At 42.9% G+C, this 20,263-nt stretch overlaps 1 protein-coding gene across 1 annotated transcript in view; it reads left to right on the plus strand.

The window, feature by feature from the left end:
* LOC131220912 (probable LRR receptor-like serine/threonine-protein kinase At1g56130) overlaps window positions 1–20,263 on the plus strand; it is a 132,217-nt gene that overhangs the window by 46,965 nt on the left and 64,989 nt on the right. Inside the window, exons 21-22 of the mRNA XM_058215848.1 lie at window positions 5,564–5,635; window positions 5,721–5,786. Of these exons, the coding sequence (XP_058071831.1) occupies window positions 5,564–5,635; window positions 5,721–5,786 (138 nt within the window). The remainder of the gene's footprint in view (window positions 1–5,563; window positions 5,636–5,720; window positions 5,787–20,263) is intronic.

Raw genomic sequence — 20,263 nt, forward strand, 5'->3', positions numbered from 1 at the left:
GGTAGAGTTGCTTCTGGGACAAGGCCAATATGATGCTGTATATACCACACGGGGTATAACCTATCAGGAAGTTCATCATGCATGATTGCATTGAATTCCTGTAATGCTAGTTTCATCTCCTCATGAATATTCGTGGGATCCACTTCTTCCCCCTTTAAAATCGGTGCATATATCTCTCTTATCTCCTCGGATTCCTTCACAAAATCCCTTATGGTTAGGAGGGACCGCCCCTCCACTTAAGAAGTCTCGAGTATTAATATTGCACTGATTTGTGCACCTTGTTTGTTAATCACATGACTTTATGTGTCATATAGTCGGTTGAGCCCTTAGAAATTGAAGACCGAAGACACAAGATGACTTGAGCATCAAGTCGCAAAGAACATGTATATGAGATGCCTTGGTGACCCTAACCCTTGACCCAAAATAAACCTTGAACCTCTAGATGATCCTAACCCTATAGGTAAACCTTGTTGATCATCCCTTAGCCTAAAAAGCTTAATTGAAACTTGATAAGTAATGTTATAAGATGTGCAAAGCTATTGTGAAACCATATGTCCAAAACAATAATTTTTTAAGTGGTGCACGATCTCATCGAGCAATGTTTGAGAGTTCTTTGATGGAATCGTAGATCCCCTCGATGACATCGAGTAGGTAACTCAGATCCATTTAGAAGATTATGATCTTTTTATTCTAGTTTCTTGATGGCATCGAAGACTAACTTGGGACGGTCTCTTGGCAAGCTGTCAAATACATATTCTACTATCTGTGAGGAACCAATGATCTAATGCTGTGTATGAAGGCACAAATCTCGAACTCAATGGTTATTCGGATGTCGCTTGGGGTAATGACACCGATGAGCGAAAGTCTACTTCAAGATATGTCTTCTTTCTATGAGGAAGAGCTATATCTTGGTCGAGTAAGAAACAAACACACACTATCCTTTCATTTATAAAGTCCAAAAACATTACATGTTGTGTTGCAGTTCAAAAGTGTATATGGTTCGCAAATTTTACAAGGTCTAACTATTGTACCATCCATTCGTGAGCTTACATCATTGAAGATAGGCAACACATCTGTCATTGACTTGGAAAATGACCCCAAACACTAATAGAAGTCCAAGCACATTGAGATTAAATATCCTTATGTCCATGATCAAGTGAGAGATAAAAAGGTCACCCTCAGCTAAATTCCTACAAAGGAGAAGTTAATTGATCCTATGATAAAACCTATAACTAAGATCTATTCTAGGTTTACATTAGGCTGATGGGATTAAGAAGAGCTTGTGTGATATGATTGTAATTTGTACTCATTATCCTTCATTAATGAATAATACATTCTTTTTATTTAGTATTAAACACTTTTGTTGACTAGGTGTGTAAATTATCAACATTTGTCTTGAGTTCTTATTGGATCTCAACCTTTGTTGCCAAGCCATCACCCATTGTCATGGGTTGATCAATCCTAAATGTACAAGAGAGGTGGAATCGGGGTGATGGTCATATGTTGAAGTATGAACCGCGCTCTCTATTGTGAAGAATAGGGGATGGAGATATGAGTGCGTCGTATCCACCTTTAATCTTAAAAGATTGAAGATGAGACTACTCAAGTTGAATAACATAAATGCTTCAGTTCTCTTCATGCGATTAATGTTATGGCCTGAATAGGAGTTGGGTCATGAGGTTATGAGATAAGTCATATCTCACATAAGATGATTTGCGTATTATAGACCTAACATATGATTAGTATTGTCGACTTTACATCATAGATTGTAGCAACGTGCATGAACCTTTTATCTGCAGATTGCTTTAATTCAATCTAATCATTGGAACATGTGAGTAACCAGACCCGTAGTTGATTCGTGCCCTTAGCCACTCTCCTTTTGTATTTAGGATATATGATGAGATTGAATGTCACTACTTTAATATATAATAATAAAGGGCTCTTGAGTGGTCATACTTGGTTACGCTACGAAAGTGGCTTGATTAATTCTAAATTATACATCTGTATGGGAAAAATCCCATGATAGCTACACTAAGGGATCATTTGGTATCTCTACTCTAATTCAATAAGAGCTACTTTAATAAGCTCTTTTTGTTTGTTAAAATCACTCTTTTAAAACCAGAAAAGCTATTATTTGAAATAAGCACGTTTGGTTAAACATTTAAATAATAGCTTTTTTAGAGTAGTTGATATCATTTTTGAAGATTTTGAAAGCTCTATTATAAGAGCGATCCAGACGGTTGTTTTGGTGGAACTCACCATATATGGACCATGCTCCAAATGGAAAAAGACTAAATGACTAGATACAATATTCATGTTTTAAGACATTTGAGCCATCCACTATGTTGGATATTGGATGTGGATCATCCGTCATATGGAGCCCACCTTTGATGTAGACCATCTATCTTGTGAACTAAACATTCAAAGTGAGTCTTCCATCATACAAGGCCCGTCTTGGATGTGGACCATTCATCATTAAGGGCACACCTTGATGTAGGCTATCATCATTTGGGCCCCACCATCAATGCTAATTGCCCTTTATATGGGCCCCCTCAATGTTCACTACCCATCACCCATCATGTGGAGTCCACATTTGATGTGTCCATAGTGTGGGCCCTACCTTTGAAATGGATTGTCCATCATATGGGGCCCGCTTTTGATATCCACCATTCATCATGTGGGGTGCACCTTCTATGTGGATCATCCATCATGTGACCCATTTTGGATATGGGTCATTCATCATGCAAGATCTTAGATGTAGACCGTCCATTAGGTAACAACATGGGCCATCCATCATGTGAAGCCCACTCCATCATTATGTGGGCTCACCTTGATATGGACCATTCATTGTGTGGGACCTCACCATCAATATGGGTTGTTCATCATATGGGTCCACCTTCAATGATCATCATCCATCATGTGGGTCCCACCTTTGACCTGGACCATCTATCAAATGGGGCCCACTTCATGTGGATGTTCCATCATGCTAGGCCACACTTTGATACAGGGCATCCAACCTGTGGGGCCCACCTTTAATGTGAACCATTCATTATGTGGGTCAACTTTTTTTTTTTTAATAACAATTTCTTCATTATGTGGGTCAACTTGATGTAGACCATAATTCATGTGGGGCTCCACGTTCAATATGGGTCATTCATCATGAGGGGCCCACCTTTGATGTCCAGCATCCATCATGTGGGTCCCGCCTTTATTGTGGATCATCTATCATGTGGGGCCCACTTGATGTGGATAGTCCATCAGGCTAGGTAACATTTCGATCTGAGCCATCCATCATGTGTGACCCACCTTTGATGTCCATCATCGATCATATAGGTCCAACCTTTGAGGGTAACGACCCTGCTAACGGGATGGCCCGCCTAGGCAGCAGCTTACAGGAGTCCTCTTTCATCAGGGACTTCTCCCTCCTCCCCCGTCGGGTTAGGGGTAGCATTTTCCTCGACAAAGTTGGCCTCGGCACCGTTCGGATGGCCCCAAACAGGATCAGTACTGGCTAGCTCAGTCCGGGTGTCAGTCGAACCTCAATTTTCTTTGTTGAGGTTTGTCCTTTTGTTCATGATGGTTATGTTTTGTCCTTTACGATAGGTCCCTTTCAGACTGTTTTATCCTGAAGGGGCCCGAATGTCCTCTTGTTCTTCTTTGAATATATGAATGAAATGCTCCAAAAAAAAAAAAAAAAGTTCCAACCTTTACTGTGGACCATTCATCATGTGGGCCCACCTTTAATGTTAACCTTCTATCATGTGGTCCCACATTTAATGTCCATATCCATCATGTAGGGCCAAACTCAAAGACATTATAAAGAGAAGATAAGAGGGCAAGATGGGAATTACATAAAAAGTTTAAATACAAACTTGTCCAAAAATTACCAAAAAATGTCTACCTGCTTCTATTCCAAAAAGTAACCCCTCCTCAACTATAAAATTGGAGCTTATATATTACTTTCTAAACAAACAAACCTCATAATTAGACTTTTACCAAATAGCCTAAAATCTTATTAAAAAAAAAAAAAAAAAACCGATAAGCTCTTGTTTGTAAACATGCTAAACGCCACCCAAGTTTCTAGAAATATTAATGCCCATTTAAAGACTTATTCCTCGACATTATCAAGTTTTTGACAGTTTTTTATAAACATTATTATTTTAGAAGTACATATATTATATAGTATTATTTTAAACTAATTTAAATTGATGTTTGTAAAAAATCATGTTTTTAGAATAACTCGATAAATTGGGTAAGTGTATATGTTGACTGAGTACTCCAAACTGGGAGTCAACTCTATCATGTGTGGTCATATGGAGTAGGACAATCATTGCAAAACTTGGGTTATTGATAGCTAATTAGGTGGTCACTTAATACTTAGATACCTGTAAGAAAATAATGGTGATCCACTTGATCCTATGCCTCTGATTTCTTTGGCCGTGATTTTGATTTTGGTTGTTATGAGATGAGATAGATGGATAATCTATATTGTGCTCATCCCACAACATGATTGAGTGAAATATGTTGGACATAGGCTCGTGGGGCCCACTTGTGGGCAACCTCTAGTTGGTGGGTCCCATGTATGTTTTCCTCCTTTTATCATTTTTTATTTCTCTCCATAGTTTAAAGTTGAATTTCAAATTCCAAGGTTTAAAATTGACTTCGAATTTGAGATCAGGATAAAGTGAGATTGTATGAGATTGAATAACTTCTAATCTCATCCAAAGTCCTTAACCCTTCCTTTTAAATAGGGATGAGATCATTCATAAATGATGTTCTATAGTTTTAATAGAAATGGAGAAATAATATGTCACAGATTTTGTCCATCCAGCCCATCCCTTATATGATCCAAATCATTAATCATATTCAAAGGTCATTTTGACTGTAGAATTAAAGGGGTAATAAGACCTCTCTACTCCTATAGTGGTTAGGTGGACCATTGGACGTGCATAGTTGATCTTCGACTTTTCCGAAGGTCCTAAATTGTGCAGACTATGAGATCCTGCGAGCCACCCATCCGGACCAACTTTCATGATCAACTTCAGCACACGTCTTGGTATAAAAAACAGACTGGGGGTGTTAAACATAGGCAAATTTAGCATTAAAAAACTCATTGAGTCAACTCAACTGAATTGAGTTCCGAGTAAAGTCAAATCAATGAGGAACTTATTTACTAATTATAAAACTCATATAGGTTTCCCTATTTTCGTTAGTTTGTGAATTTTATAATATATATTTTTTTCAAACGGCTATTAGTTTCTAGTTTCAACTTTTTGGGCAAGGCTTCGACTCAAGCTGACCTAATGGACTTTCCCATTTGAGTCAACTTTCCTAGATTTTGAAACATCAGAGAGAAACAAAGTTTGCTAGCACTCTGTGACATTTGTTGCTTCTCACACTTGGGTTGACGTGTTATGCATCGCCACATTATAATCCGGGCCATTCATCTAGTAGGCCATACAAAGGATCTGTCACATGCTGTTGATCTCTGACTTGCCTTCTCAATAAATTCCATCTCACTTTTGTTTTCTTCTACCATATTAAATCGATTGCTTTTGTATAGGGATTTAAGCTTCAACAATTTAAGTGGCACAATTCCAGTTTCTCTCTTTAATATGAATTCGCTTGAACACCTGTAAGAATCAAATAACCTTTCCTCAGTCCATTGTTCTTTACATAAGTTATTTTAATGTTATGTATCTCGTCATTGTAATTTTCAGGTTCCTTGGAAACAACAGCTTATCCGGTACTCTGCCCTCCCAAAAAAGTGAAAGGCTTCGTAACGTGTATGTTGTCTGACTCATTTGTACTAAACTTATAGCCTTAGGCTTGTTCGGATACACAATCGAGTTGAATTTCAATCCCTAACTCTATTATTATATAAAAGAGAAGAGAAAGAATGGAACAATAAAACTAGGTTTAGGGAAAACCCTAGCTCTGGTTCCATCCAGAAGGGAGATGATATATATATATATATATATATATATATATATATATGGAAATGTTTCTATGCGTCGACGGTCGACCCCATGGGAACTTCCCATGAGGTCAAGCTGTGTGGGCCCCACCATGATTTGTGTCGAACATCAAATCCGCACATTTGATGGGTCTCCTTTAAATTATGGGATATCCCAAAAATCAGCCGTATACGGAACTCAGGTGGGCCATAACATCTAAAATCATGTGAAGACATGCCTAAAACATATAAAAGCACTTGGTGGGGCTTACCTAAAATTTGGATGCTTCTGAAACTTGGTCTGACCCCTCATCTAAGTGGGACAGACATAATGGATGGGCTGGATTTGTGAACCACATCTCGGTGAGCCCAGCAAATGATTATGAATGTTTTAATAGGAGGGTAACCCCTCTCAACTTTTGCATGTGGTGTAGTCCACACAAGTCATCGATTGACTTGCTTTTTAAGCCCAAGGCCCATCATGGAATGGTGCATCTGACTGATGAGGTAGATGTTCGACATGCATCATGATGGGTCCACACAGCTCGACCTGATGGGAAGTTCCCATGAGGTCGACGGCATAGAACCATTTCCTATACACACACACACACACCTTAGGTCCAACTAGCATAAAAACTCATGTTAATTGCTTCTTTTAATAAATGCAATGGGAGAGAAGGAAGAGTTCCTGGGTTGGTTAGACCCCATGGTGGTGTTTAGTGAAATCCTCCGTGACCGCCATGTGTGTTACTCCATGTTACATAGGAAGTAAGAATATCAACCTCATCTATGATTGAGATGGTCTACATAATTAAAAATTGTATAAGAGTCAAAGGTCATCCTATAAATCATTTCCCTTTGTGCAGCCCACCTAAATCGCTAATGAGGCTGATTTTAGGCTCCAAGACTCTTTTATAATATGTCATAAAATGGTCGGACTGGATTTGATATAATAATTACAGTGCAACCTGTATAAAAATCAAGGGTGGAAGTCTCTCTCCCAATCATATCCATTGTTGTGGTCCACTTGAATTGTAGGTCAACAAGATTTTTTGCATTTAGACTTAAAATAGGATTATAAATCTAATGGTCGGTACGAATCTCACATAGACATCACAGTGGGCCCGAAGCGCATCATTCTTGTGTGGGTTCTAGGAACAACTATTTATTACCAAAGAGTAGTTTTTTGGTCCACCTGCTGGACCACAAGCTATGTGCACCTATATGATAACTTCCAAATTGCTTGATGTAACATCCAGCCCTTGAAAGTTGGCCCCACCACAAGGATCTCATAGTGTAATCTTCAGCCTATCTACACATCAAATAGGCCACATCATATACATAAGGTGATGACAATGATAGGTTCAATCGATTATATGAAAGCTTAGAAGTTATCTACAGTTGACTTTTTTTTTTTTTTTTGGTTATAGAATTTTTTTTTAATAGCATTTCATTCATCATCAAAGTAGCACAAAGTTGTACAATAGTGCCATTTCACGCAGGGTCTACAACAAAAACAGGCAACCCCCCTATCGTATACGAAAATGCGAAAGAACAAAACAAAGGAAATGAGGGGTTAGTCTTCTTAGAGGTAGCCTAAGCCCACTTTGTCCAGGAATAGCTGGCCCCTGGAGAGCGAAGGGAGAGCAAGATTGGAGTTGAAAATAGAGTTAGTTTGATTTAGGCTGCCTAGACGAGCTACGCCATCCACCACAACATTTGCTTCCCTTGGGGTATGGCTGAATTTGATTTCCATCGTCCTACTGAGGTAATCGATTCTCTTTCTCCAATACCACAAGGTCCAAGAATCTGCAGTTTTTTTGGACAGGGCTGCGATAACTGAGCTTGAGTCGCTAGTGATCTCCACTCTTAGAAAACCGAAATGGGCTGCTTGGATTAGACCATCCAGAACTGCCCTCATTTCTACCCCTGTGCTTGAACCAAATCCATACCCAAAGATGAAGGCGAAGAGGAAATCCCCACTGCATGATCTACCCATGCCACCTCCCCCTTATTGGCCCGGGTTTCCTCTGGACGAGCCATCAACATTCACCTTGATCCAGCCCATATGGGGTCTAGCCCATTTCACAACCAAAGCCTTAGGCAGCTTAGGAGGGATAGCTTCTATTCCAAGAAGATTGAGCGTAAGGAGAATGGGTAGGTTTATCGATTTGGGCCGCGGCAGGTAGGGGTGTAACAGCTGGATCCAGTTTCTGACTTTGGAAATGATCCATGACGCATGCGAGCTGGCATTCTCAAACTTGGCATTGTTCCTCGCCATCCATAGCTCCCATAAAATGAAAGGGGGGATGAGACCTTTAAACAGTGAGATAGAATTGAAAGCCGACAAGTACGCCCACCATTGAGAAAATCTATTTATGGTTGAGGAGGGAGGGGCGCTGCGCACGTTGAGAGCTAAGCTGAAGAAATTCCAAACCTGATTGGCCATACCACCGAGGGAGAAAATGTGGTCAATGGTCTCCACGTTCGGGATGAGAGGAGGGAAGCAACAGGTACATCTAAAAGCTAGTTGGATTCCTTTTAGTTGGAGGCAGCCATCCACAGGGATAGCTTTGAGGAAAATCTTCCATGATAGCAACGCTAACTTCGGCAGGAGATTAGTATGCTAGACCCATTTGACCACTATTTTTCTTCCCCCCTTGGTCTGATGGATTGTCAAGCCAGCCCCACCGACATATCACCACTATGGGAAACCTACCATATGCACTTGTCCTCACCTGAAGAGGTGCAAATTCTTTCATCATAGACGTGGTCCAACACGTGTTGAGGCAGCAGATTTCTAGCTTCCATATGAAATTTCCATCCCATTGGACCGATCATATCCTGGACCTTAAGAGCTTGCATATATGTGTGCAGAGTGCCTAGTCTCCAGCTTTGCAGAAGGCCCAAGCTCGACCAGTTCCTGTCCCAAAAGCTGACATCGCCTTTACCCAGTAGCTGGGTGTTCTCTGTCATAGTTGGAATAACTGAGCAGAGTTGTTTCCAGAAAGGAGAAGCCGAAGAAGTGCTGTTAAATCCTTCTGTCGAGTGGGCGTCTGTAGGATACTTGGCCTTCATGAAGTTGCACCATACACTGATTGTTCCGTTGAATCTGATTAACCATGCCAACTTCGTCCTGAAAGCCCCCATAACTGACTTAAGGTTTCTTATCCCTAGCCCACCTTCTGATTTGGGGAGAGACATTTTCATCCAACTAGTCCAATGACATCTTCTTTTTTCACCATCCCACCCCCAAAAGAAAACAGAAAAAGATCTCTTCAGATTTGAACGAACGTTTGCTGGGATGTGCACTGCTGCCAGAGTGTGAATGGGAACGCTCAATAGGACGTGGTTGATCAGTGTCAATCTGCCGGCCTGGGAGAGAATCCTGCTCTTCCAATAGGTGATCCTATTTTGAATGTTGTTGATCAAATTCTGGAAATACACTCTTTTAGGCCAACCTTGGAAAATAGGATTACCTAGGTACGTGAATGGCGCCGTTGCTTTTTGAAAATTAAGGATATTAGCGGTTGTTCTACTATGGGACTCAGATTGCTTCGAAGGGGGGGATGAAAAAGCTCTTCTCCTTGTTTATTTTCTTACTCGAAGCCATCTCATAGTCCTTGAGGAATTTAGAAATTTTCCTCAGGGATCCTCTGCTGCTATTTGCAAATAGGATCATATCATCTGCAAAGAGGAGATGAGAGACAAGCAGGCAATTCCTGTGAGTTTTAAAGTGCTGACAAAAGCCACTCGCCATGAGATGGGTGAAGCCCCTACTGAGCACTTCAGCCGCTAAGATCTCCTTGGCGGAGGCCCCTAGAAGACTTGAAGAAACCTGCAGACTCACCATTGATTAGGATCGAGAACCAAGAACTAGACCAACACCTCTCCACTAGGGTGATCCAATTTGAGTCAAAACTGAATTTGGAGAGAAACTTCTTTAGGAAATCCCAATTGAGCCTATCATATGCTTTCTTCATATCTAGCTTCAGCAGTAAGTTTCCTCCTCTCGTTTTTCTATTAATGTCACGAAAGATCTCCTGGGCAAGTGTGCAACTCTCCGCAACAGACATGTCTTGCACAAGAGCACCTTGTTCGAGAGGGATAATGCTTGGAAGAATCCTTCCCAATCTTTTAGCTATGATTTTTGAAAATATTTTATACAGGCAATTGCATAGATTAATTGGTCTAAAATCAGAAAAGGTTTTGGGTGAGCTTATCTTAGGAATAAGGCATAGGAGAGTCGTGGTGAGACTCCTTGGGAGACTTCCACCATCAAAGAAGAATTTTGCTGCCCCTAAGATGTCCTGGCCCAACATTTCTCAGCACTCTTGGAAGAATGCACGTGAGAAGCCATCTGGACCCGGCACCCCATCCGGTGGGAGGGCTTTGATTGCTTTATGGACCTTGTCTAGCGAGGAGTGCATCAACAGGAATTTGTTATCTTCCATGGTAACTGCCTAGGGGATTGAGCTAAGGAGATCCCCAGCCTGGTCTACTGGAGCCTCCTATAAGAGGTTTTGAAAGAACTCGATTGCTGAGTTTTTTTTATCTCACCACAATCTGTCAGGGACACACCCCCTTTCTGCTTGATTTCTCTGAACGCTGATCTCCTGGCTTTGGCCGTGGTTGTGGCATGGAAGAATTTTTTGTTACCTTCCTTAAGCTAGTGGGTTCTCAATTTTTGCTTCCAGAAAATCACTTCACAGAGCTGGAGCTGCGTCACCTTCTCCCTAGCTGATTGCAATGCTTGAGTAAGGCAGGGATCTGCAGCTCCTTGAGCTCCACATTCAGCTACGCACAAGTCTTCTTCAGCTTTTTTGAGGTTTAGGAAAAGGCTCCCAAAGACCTCCCTATTCTAGGTTTTCAGCGCGTATTTAACATTTTTCAACTTACTAAGCAGTGATTGCATTGGGTTTCCAGCAAGGTTGGAGGTCCAAGAGATGCTGACTACTTCCTTGAAGGACTCGTTCACAGTCCACATTCTCTAGAACCTAAATGGTTCAAAGGAGCATCATCGGAGTTTCTTCTTGGAAGGTGATTCACTTGGAAAGCCGGGAAGGTCTGGAACTACCTATTGTTACAACAAGTTCTGTCTAGTCTCGCCCAAACCCGAGATTGGCCTCTTTGGCTGTTGCACTAGGTAAAACGATTACCCATATATTGGGCGTCCTGTAGCCTCGCATTATTCAGCCCTTCTGCAAACTCCAACGAGTTTTGAACAACGAATGAGGCAGCCCCAAGCCTCTCCAATGGGGATAGGACATCATTAAAATCACCGCAGACTGCCCAAGGGGAGGTAGTTCCCGCTCCCTGAATAGCAAGATCTGCCCATAAGCTCCTTCTATTGATCCTGGAGCATTTTTCATAGACGAATGTAAGCACTACCTTATCTGTATTGCCCTAAAGCCCCGCTACTAGGGATAACATCTGGTTAGAGGATCCGAGAACCTCAGTAGAAAGAAGAGGGGCCGAGAAAACCCGTATCTTGCTTCCCTAATCCGCATTCGAGCAGGAGGTGTGAAATTCCAGTTTAAGACTGATACGGATACGCTTATCATCTCACAGCATGGGTTCCAGGATGGCAATGATTACTGGGTGATATTGCCTCACAATGCTCTTGAGAGTGCGAATGGTGGGAGCATTTCCCACTCCGCACACATTCTAGATGAGGATGCTATCCATGAGAGGATTAGCCTACCCGTTCTCCGCAACACTTCAGCCTCCTTAATCTCCCATACCAGTTGGCACTGTTCACCCTTTTCTGAGACCCTCTGCGCTTCATTGTCTGAAGATTTTTGAGCATGAACTGATTCCGAGTCGGTTATACTGCACCCGAAGATGGAAGTTCCTTAGGTGAGATGGCTTTTTCCTATAACTGAATAGGCACATGGGTTGAGAGAACTTCTACAGGGGTGTCTTGATCAGGATGAGATGAGCCCCACTTAGAATGGAAGGAATGGGCTTCTCTTCTGATCTGAGACATGGGTTTTAGAGTTAGGATGGGTTGTGGGGGCAGGGACTGGTGTTGTTGGGGGGAGAGGGGCAGCATCCTAGGGGACTTCAAGCGTGGCTCAGTTGCAGCCGGTACCTCAGGAAAAGGGGAAGTGGCAGGTGGGATGAAGTATGGGGATAAATCAACTGCTATCTGCCCACCTTCCCTGGACTATCTTCTAGTCTCCGATTTCCCAATTCAGTACCAAGTTTTTTTCTTTACATCGCTTCAGCACATTTTTTAAAATTTTCAAACATTCACTGAAGGATGGACCAAAGACTGAGAAGTCGTCCATTAAGACCTCTAAATATGCCCCACTATGTCAGAAAAAATACTCAACATGCATCACTGAAAAGTTGTGAGAACCGTATCCTAGCCCGTACCATTTTGTAGCTTCCACGGTCCTTCCAGTCAAATTTCGGCAACCCGCGATCTGTTACCGGTGTTTGCGCATGATCCAGAGTCGTGTCCCGTATATCAGAGTCAGCTCGACCCAAGACTTGTATCCCTGCGATCGCACCATTGCCACGGTTCCAATGCTGCGTCTCGCGCGTTGAGGCGATACCTGGGCCAGGAGATGTGGGCCCGCGTTCAGTTCGAGGAAAATGTCGCGCATTACAAATCCCGGGAGAATCCAACACATCAATCCCATCAATCATTCAATCAAGTACATATCACTCCCATTAGTCACCCATCCCTAAGTATAACTACCCATCTCCAAAGTCAACTCTCTCTCTCTCTCTCCACCCATCACTCTCTGTCACTCCCCATCACTCACCCATCACTCTCTCTTACAACACACACTCTCTCTCTCTCTCATCTCTCTCTCATTCTCCAAGCAACCAACTTCCAACATTTCCATGGGAGAGAGGAGAAGTTAGTGTGGCCCACCTTCATACTGCTCAATCCCACCATGCAAAGACCATCTCCACCATTGAAATTAGAGTTGTACACGAGCAGACTAAGGCTCGAGTACTCGCTCAACTCGACTCAGAATACTCGACTCGTACTCAACTCGTGTGATTTTGAGCCAAGTACGAGCGGGTTTATAAGGCTCGTTTAGAAAACGAGTAGAGTACGAGTTGAGAAGTACTCGACTCGGTACTTGACTCGTACTCGACTCGTGTACCAGTATATATAACTCGCTTTTTAAAAAAAAAACCCTACTTGTCTGGGTCGTTTTCAAATAGCGCCCGTTCAAAAACGAAAACCCCCTTCTCTCTCTCTCTCTCTCTCTCTCTCTCTCTCTCTCTCTCTCCCCCCCAGTGACCGGCCGGCCGTCCCTCTTCTTCCCTCTCTCTCTCTCTCACTCCTCCCCTGTCCCCTGTCCGGCCGTCCCTCTTCTTCCCTCTCTCTCTCTCACTCCTCCCCTGTCCCCTATGCGGTCGTCCCTCTTCTTCCCTCTCTCTCTCTCGTCCCTGTGGCCTGTCCGGTGCACGCAAAGGGTGGAGATACTCGTCCGTCGTCCCTGCCCTGCACGCTCATCCCTGCCCTACTCATCCATTGTCCTTGCCCTGCACGCTTGTCCCTGCCCTACTCGTCCGCAAAGAGTACGAGTCCCTAATCCTTATCCATACTTTCTTTTTCTTTTTATTATTGTATGCCTAATGTGATTCAAATATGCCCAATTTTTTGCCATGAGAAAGGCCCACAATCTGTCCATTTTGGAAAGCGAGGATGGCCTTAAATCTGTCCAAATTTTGGACTGTTAGACAGCCCACAAATTTGTCCAAAATATGGACCTTGGATGGCCTTAAATCTGGCCAATTTCTGCTCGTACTCGAACTCGCCTCGAAAACTTGGACTTGACTCGACTCGTTATCTACTCATACTCGGCTTGTACTCGGGCGAGTAGAGTACGAGCAGGGAGTCCATGCTCGTTGGCCGAGTAGAGTCGAGTACGAGCACAACTCGGGCATTAAGAGCTGAGTACGAGTAGTGCGATACTCGGCTCGACTCGACTGGTGTACAGCTCTAATTGAAATGCATCCCTTGGAGCTCTAGGATGCGTTGATGGAAGAAGAAGTCCATGATCAAAGGTGGGTGCTTCTATAGGCTTAGATTTCATTCTTTTGATGATTGGCCAAGTGGGGCCTACCGATTGATGGTATGGACCTCACTTTGGACCCTAGATGTGGCCGATGGCCCACTATGATTCTTATGATCATTCCATGATGGGGCCAATCTCCATGGACCCCATCATGATGTTTACTTTCTAAGTTTGAAAGAGGTCATCTAGACCTTTCATTTTGCTGGAGAAAGGTTCTCCATCATTAATTTTGATCGGTGGGCCCACATGTAATGGGACCCACTTGATTTATGTTGTGATGTACGGAAAGGAGAGCCCATAGTGCCGGGGTCCCTCCATCACTCGATCTCTCTCTTTCTCTATCCCTTTTCTCTTGATTTTGGCCCCTTGATGTATGCAATTCATCCTTGTCGTCCACCTTCGTGGGACGCACTTGATGGACGTGTTGGATCTACACCATCCAAGTCATGTGGGCCCTACCTTAAAGGAGATGGGAAAAACACAAATATCATATTGATCTAAGTGGGCCACGTCCATGTGGGACCCACCTTGATAACAACATTGTGAAGTGTGAACAAACAGTGGATGTACTAACAAAAAGAAAATAAATATTTAATTTAAGCTTTTTGGGTGGGCCACTCCTACAAGCCCCACCTTGATGCAAGGATCAACTCCACACCGTCCATCCTATTCCTCAACTCATTTTAAAAGTTGAACCGAAAAATAAGGCCAATCCGACTATCTGGCAGGCCATAACATAGAAAACGGTGTTTTTACTATTAAAATCCACCCTGATGTTTCTATACACCAAAACACATCGAATGTGGGGCTTGTTTGGCTTCTCTTGAGCCATAGGAGCCAGTGGATGGGGTAGATTCTCTAGATGCAGGCCCCACCTATGAAAATCCTCGAGAAAACCATGAAATAAAAATAAATAAATAAAATGAGGCAGATGTGCAACAGGGCTGCTGCTGTCCAGAGGACGCCAGCGTCCTACTATGCTGGGCGTGAAAGGGGCCAGGGACCATGGGTCCCAGTGCTGGGACCCACCACCGTGTATGTGTTTTATCCACACCATCCACACCATTGGACGGTGAGACCCACTATAGTGTACGTGTTTTACCCACACCGTCCACCCCATGGACAGTGGGACCCTCTATGACGTATGTGTTTTATCTAAGCCGTCCAGCCATATTGTTGGGCTACTGGATGGCCAGTGGACCCCACCCGTGATGTATGGGTTACATCCAAACCGTCCATCCAGTTGGCAAGCTAGCCTTAAGGCTTGAGACAAAATGAGGCAGATCTGCCTATCAAGTGGACCACACAGCAAAAAGCACTGGGGATTGAGCGTCTGCCATTGAAACCCTTCTAGGGTCACAGAAGTTTTGGATCATTATGAAATTTGTTTTTCCTCTTCATCTGTGTCTGCGTGACCATATTAATAGATTGGATGGCAGATAAATGTTATGCTGGGCCCCACATGGGGCCCACTGATGTAAGTGTTTTACCACTCCATCCCCATGTGTGGGAGGTGGGACGGCTGGTGTACCTCACTCCAGCTACATAGCTGTTGTAGTGGCGTCACCAAGTCTGTGGGTCCCACCTGCTTCATCCATACCGTTTGTGGGACCCACCATTATGCATGTGTTGCATCTAAACTGTCCAACCATTTTGAAAGCTCATTTTAAGGCTTGAGATCAAAAAAATAAGATAGATTTAGTACCACGTGGACCACGATCAGCTGGTGGTTGTTGGAGGGGTGATGCTGAGGGGAGGATTAGAGGGTGGGTAGGACTTGGGGTGGAGCTGCTAGGCTGGGTAGGATTTGGGACTAAGGGCAAGGTAGTTGGGTTATGACCTTGGTTGTCTGCAGCATGGAAATGGCTACATAGGACAATGCTGTAATCAGGGTCTGCTGTGTGAGCAGGAGGATGAGGAACAACAATGGACAGTTCTTCATAGAGTTGAGGAGGAGCAACAGGAGAATTAAAGTTGAGTCGCTACCAAGGATGAGTGATGTAGAGTAGCTGCAGATTGGCCACCTTCCTTGAGGGATGAGGAAGACTCAGCAGGGAGGGGTACATGGGTCTTTTGGCTATCTTGGGAGGAGGTTTCGGATGATAGAATGCTTTCTCTACCCACTGTCTTGTGTCGCCTTTGTAGGGGTGGTTGGATGAATCTTGAATTGCGTCTGTGCTACTTAATGTGTTTGTTAGCTTCGGAAATGGCCACACCTGGAATGTCTTCCAAGTAACCTCTAATAGCCCAGCACTATGAATGTCTGATCCCGACCTGATAGCAACCTTGACACTTGCTGTTACTTGGACCAGACCAAGCAAGGAACATTTGTCAATTTCAATAACCCTCCCAAAGGTATTACCTGGAGCTTTGAATACCGATTCCAGCTAGGCGTGGGCTGGGATGCCTTAAAGACGAATCCAGATACCCTCGTTTGCCAGGCCAAAATTTGGAGACCAAGGTTTGACCCTTGCCAGACCCATCCTAGTGTGGAGAGAGGCATCTGAGATGAAGGAAATTAGCTCCATCCTAGATTTAAAAACAACCAGGAAATGATCCCTGTTGAGGCGGGAGATATCGATGGCTGACAATGCGTACCTGGAAAGGTTTATACCTTGAATCTGTCGAATGAGCGGAATATCAGATGATTCAGCCAGCCCCACCAACACGAGCTTCAACCGTTGAGATTTTTCCGAGACCTCCCTATCGTTAGCCCTGATCCTGATGAGCTTTGCTAACTCTCGTCGAGCATGAGGAGGACTACCGTTGGCCATAACTGATGGTCCGTGGGCTGGAGCATATTGACAAACATGTGGAAGGCGTTTGGTGGCACCGTCAACCGATGGAGCCATTAGTGCATTTTGTCAAACAGCTGGAATGCACCCGAGACCCCTGTTCCTGACCGCTTCCAAATACGGCATTTTGTTTGCGGCTTCTGTATTTGGCGGGCGACGATGAAGATGTCCCTGCTGAATGGGGGTCTCATTCCACCCGAGCGCTCTCTGGCTCGTTCGACTCTGAGGGTTCTTCTGTCCACCATCTTGCCATTGAGGGCTTCCAGAGCTATTGCAGCTTCCTATTCGAACCTAAAGTGGACGAATGTGAATCCCCTTGGTCTACGCAGAGAGAAATTCCATGGCCTAAAGACATTTGATTCTTCCATATCGACCGAAGATCCTGTGGAGGTCCTCCGGGGAGGTATCGAGGGAGAAATTTGCTGTGAAGAGGGTAAAGAGTTTGGCAATAGTTTTCCTAGATCGGACCTCTGTCCATTCCCCTCTTCTTCCAGAAGTGGCCTGAAGGGGCATAGAGGCCCCTTCTTGATCGCCCATACAAGTCTTCTCTATCGCCCTGAAAACCGTAGAAGTTTAACATTTCATCAGTCAGACCATACTTCAGTGATATGCTGAAAGAGGACAATCCACTGCTGAAAGAGGAGTTTTTCTCCAGTTGACCTTAACCAATACTCAAGCTAGTTACACGTCATACATTCTCATTTTTTTTTTCCAGCAAGTTTTATGCAAGTTGTTGCTTGATTTTGACATGGTCTAGCGTGATGTGTATGTGAGATCCACACCGACCATTAGATGCATAATCTCATTTGAAGCCCTTATACCAAAAATCATATTAGTTTATGATTTAAGTGGGCCACAATAATTGGGAGAGAGAGGTCTATCCTTGATATATATTTACAGGCCCCACTGTGATTATTATCTTGAATCCACTCTCACCATTGGATGCCATGCTAAAATATAGTATTGGAGCCTAAAAATCAAGCTCATTAGTAATTCATGTGGGTTGCACTACGCTAAAATATAGTATTGGAGCCTAAAAATCAAGCTCATTAGTAATTCATGTGGGTTGCACTAGGGGAAATATTTTGGAGGGTGAGCTTTGAGACATGTACTGTTTCTAATTGTGTGGTCCACCTCAATCAAAGATGATGCTGATTTTTTTTATTTTTTACCATGGGCCAATACCATGGTGGGGTCCACCCTAGCCGGGACCCCTTTTCTTTCTCCCCTGCATTTATATTACTATTAATTGATAGTAAATTCCTATGCTAGTTGGACCCAGGTATATCAACCGAATGTTTACAATCCAACCCACTTGTGCATCCCTGCATTACCATAACAGAAGCTTGAAGACCGCACTTAAATGGACTGTTGATTTGAATTTTGCAATACTAACCACAAGTACTTTTAGAGTACCTTGGGAAAGGGGCGGGAAGAATCAGCTCCACAAGTTGAAGAGGTTTCATTTCCTGGTCAATCAGAAACCGTTAATTTTCCCAAATTTCACCTCCGTTAGATGTGATCTCGTCAGCATACTTAACCAGTATCAACTTGGGTGTCCTAGCAAACACAACCTAATAAAGTGGAAATGACCACATGAAACTTGGTGTATGAGGCCATGGGGGTATGGAAAACCTTGAAATGAAATTAACTTTCAAGGAAAATTTACATTTCATACATTTGAAAGAAAAATAAAATTTTTTTTTGAAAACCGGTTACCATTTTTCTGTTCTATTTATGGTAAGTTACTTTACATAAGTTACTTATACTTCCACTAACCTATCTTGGTTTCTACTTTTTCTTTGACAAATAAGTATGTTTGATAAATAATATATTTATCAGCCAAAAAGTAATAACATTATATGAATACTTATCCCTCAAATTTGTTTGGTCAACCTTTAATAAATATTGTCTAACATGGGGCCAACCTTTGATGTAGACTATTATTATGTTAGGCTCACATTGGCCCTGTCTTCAATGTGAACCATCCATCATGTAGGGCTACTTACAATGTGGATCATCCACCATGCGAGGGTTACTTTTGGTGTGAGCTATCTATCATGCAAGGCCCACCTTGTATGTGCACAATCCACCATGTTAGACATTGGATGTGTACCATCCATCATGTTAAACATTGGATGTGGGCTGGCCATCATCCGGGCTCGCCTTGGAAGTGGCCCATTCATCATTAGGGGTTGACCTTCTATATGGATTGTCCTCATGTGGGGCCCATCTAGATATGGGCCATCCATCATGTGGGGCCAATTTTTAATATCCACGACCCATCATGTGGAGCCCACTTTTGATGTGGACCATCCCTCATGTGAGCCCACCTTCAATGTGTGTCCATCATACAGGGCTTGCCTTGGATGCAAGCCCTTCATCATTAGGAGGCGGCCTTTGATGTGGACTGTCTATTATGTGGGGTGCACCTTGATGAGGGTCATCCATCATGTAGGGCCCAGTGCTTCAATGTCCACTGCCCATCTATGGAGCCCACCTTTGATGTGGACCATCCATTGTGTGAGGGCCCACCTTTAATGTGAGTCGTCCATCATATGGGGCTGGCCTTTGATGTGGACCATTCATCATTAGGGCTGGTAGACCACCCATTATTTGAGTTCCACCTCAATGTGGGTCATTCATCGTATGGGTCCACCTTCAATGTTAATTCTCCATTATATGGGGTTCACCTTCGATGCCCACTACCATCATGTGGAGCCCACCTTTAATATGGACATCCATTATGTCGGCCCTGCCTTCGATGTGAGTCTTCCATCATGCAGGACCACGTTTGATATGGATAATTCACTATGTGGAGAGATGAGAAAGAAATGGAAGGAGAGACAAAGCAGAAAGTATAAAGTTATGAAATAATTTTTCTTTCCAATGAATTAAAGTAATTTTAAGGTGTCAAGTTACTTTTAAAAAGATATTTACCAAGGTAATTTAACTTAAAATGGTAACTTTGTTATTATCGTAATTAAAAATAAATAAATAAATAAATCATTTGAGGTAGTATCCAAATAGGCATAAAATCTTCACAAGGCAAAGAAGATACAAAAGATGACTGGTCAAGATTCATACATGCATGGAATTCATGTAAATTTGCAATCCCAAACATATAGGTGAAGGGAAATTTTAATCCATGATTTTTTTTTCATTGTCTGAGGATTCTAGTTTATTTTTCTATATCCATGTCTTGATTTTTCATGGTTTCATAGAGAAACCCATTTGAATTTTGAACATCAACAGGATAATGCCGATCCATCATCCATGGCTCCACATCATCATTATTTGTGGCCTTAAGGGGATTGGACAAACAAGATTTATTTTGTTTCAATGCGTGTTGTGGGAGGTCTCGTGTCATCAAAACATTTTTTGCAATCAAAATCTAACTAGTTTTGTATGCAGAAAATTCACAATCCTATAACTTAGTGACTGTTTATCTAATAAATCATAAA

The sequence above is a fragment of the Magnolia sinica genome, chromosome 12 (assembly GCF_029962835.1).
Source record: "Magnolia sinica isolate HGM2019 chromosome 12, MsV1, whole genome shotgun sequence".
Classification (NCBI taxonomy): Eukaryota; Viridiplantae; Streptophyta; class Magnoliopsida; order Magnoliales; family Magnoliaceae; genus Magnolia; species Magnolia sinica.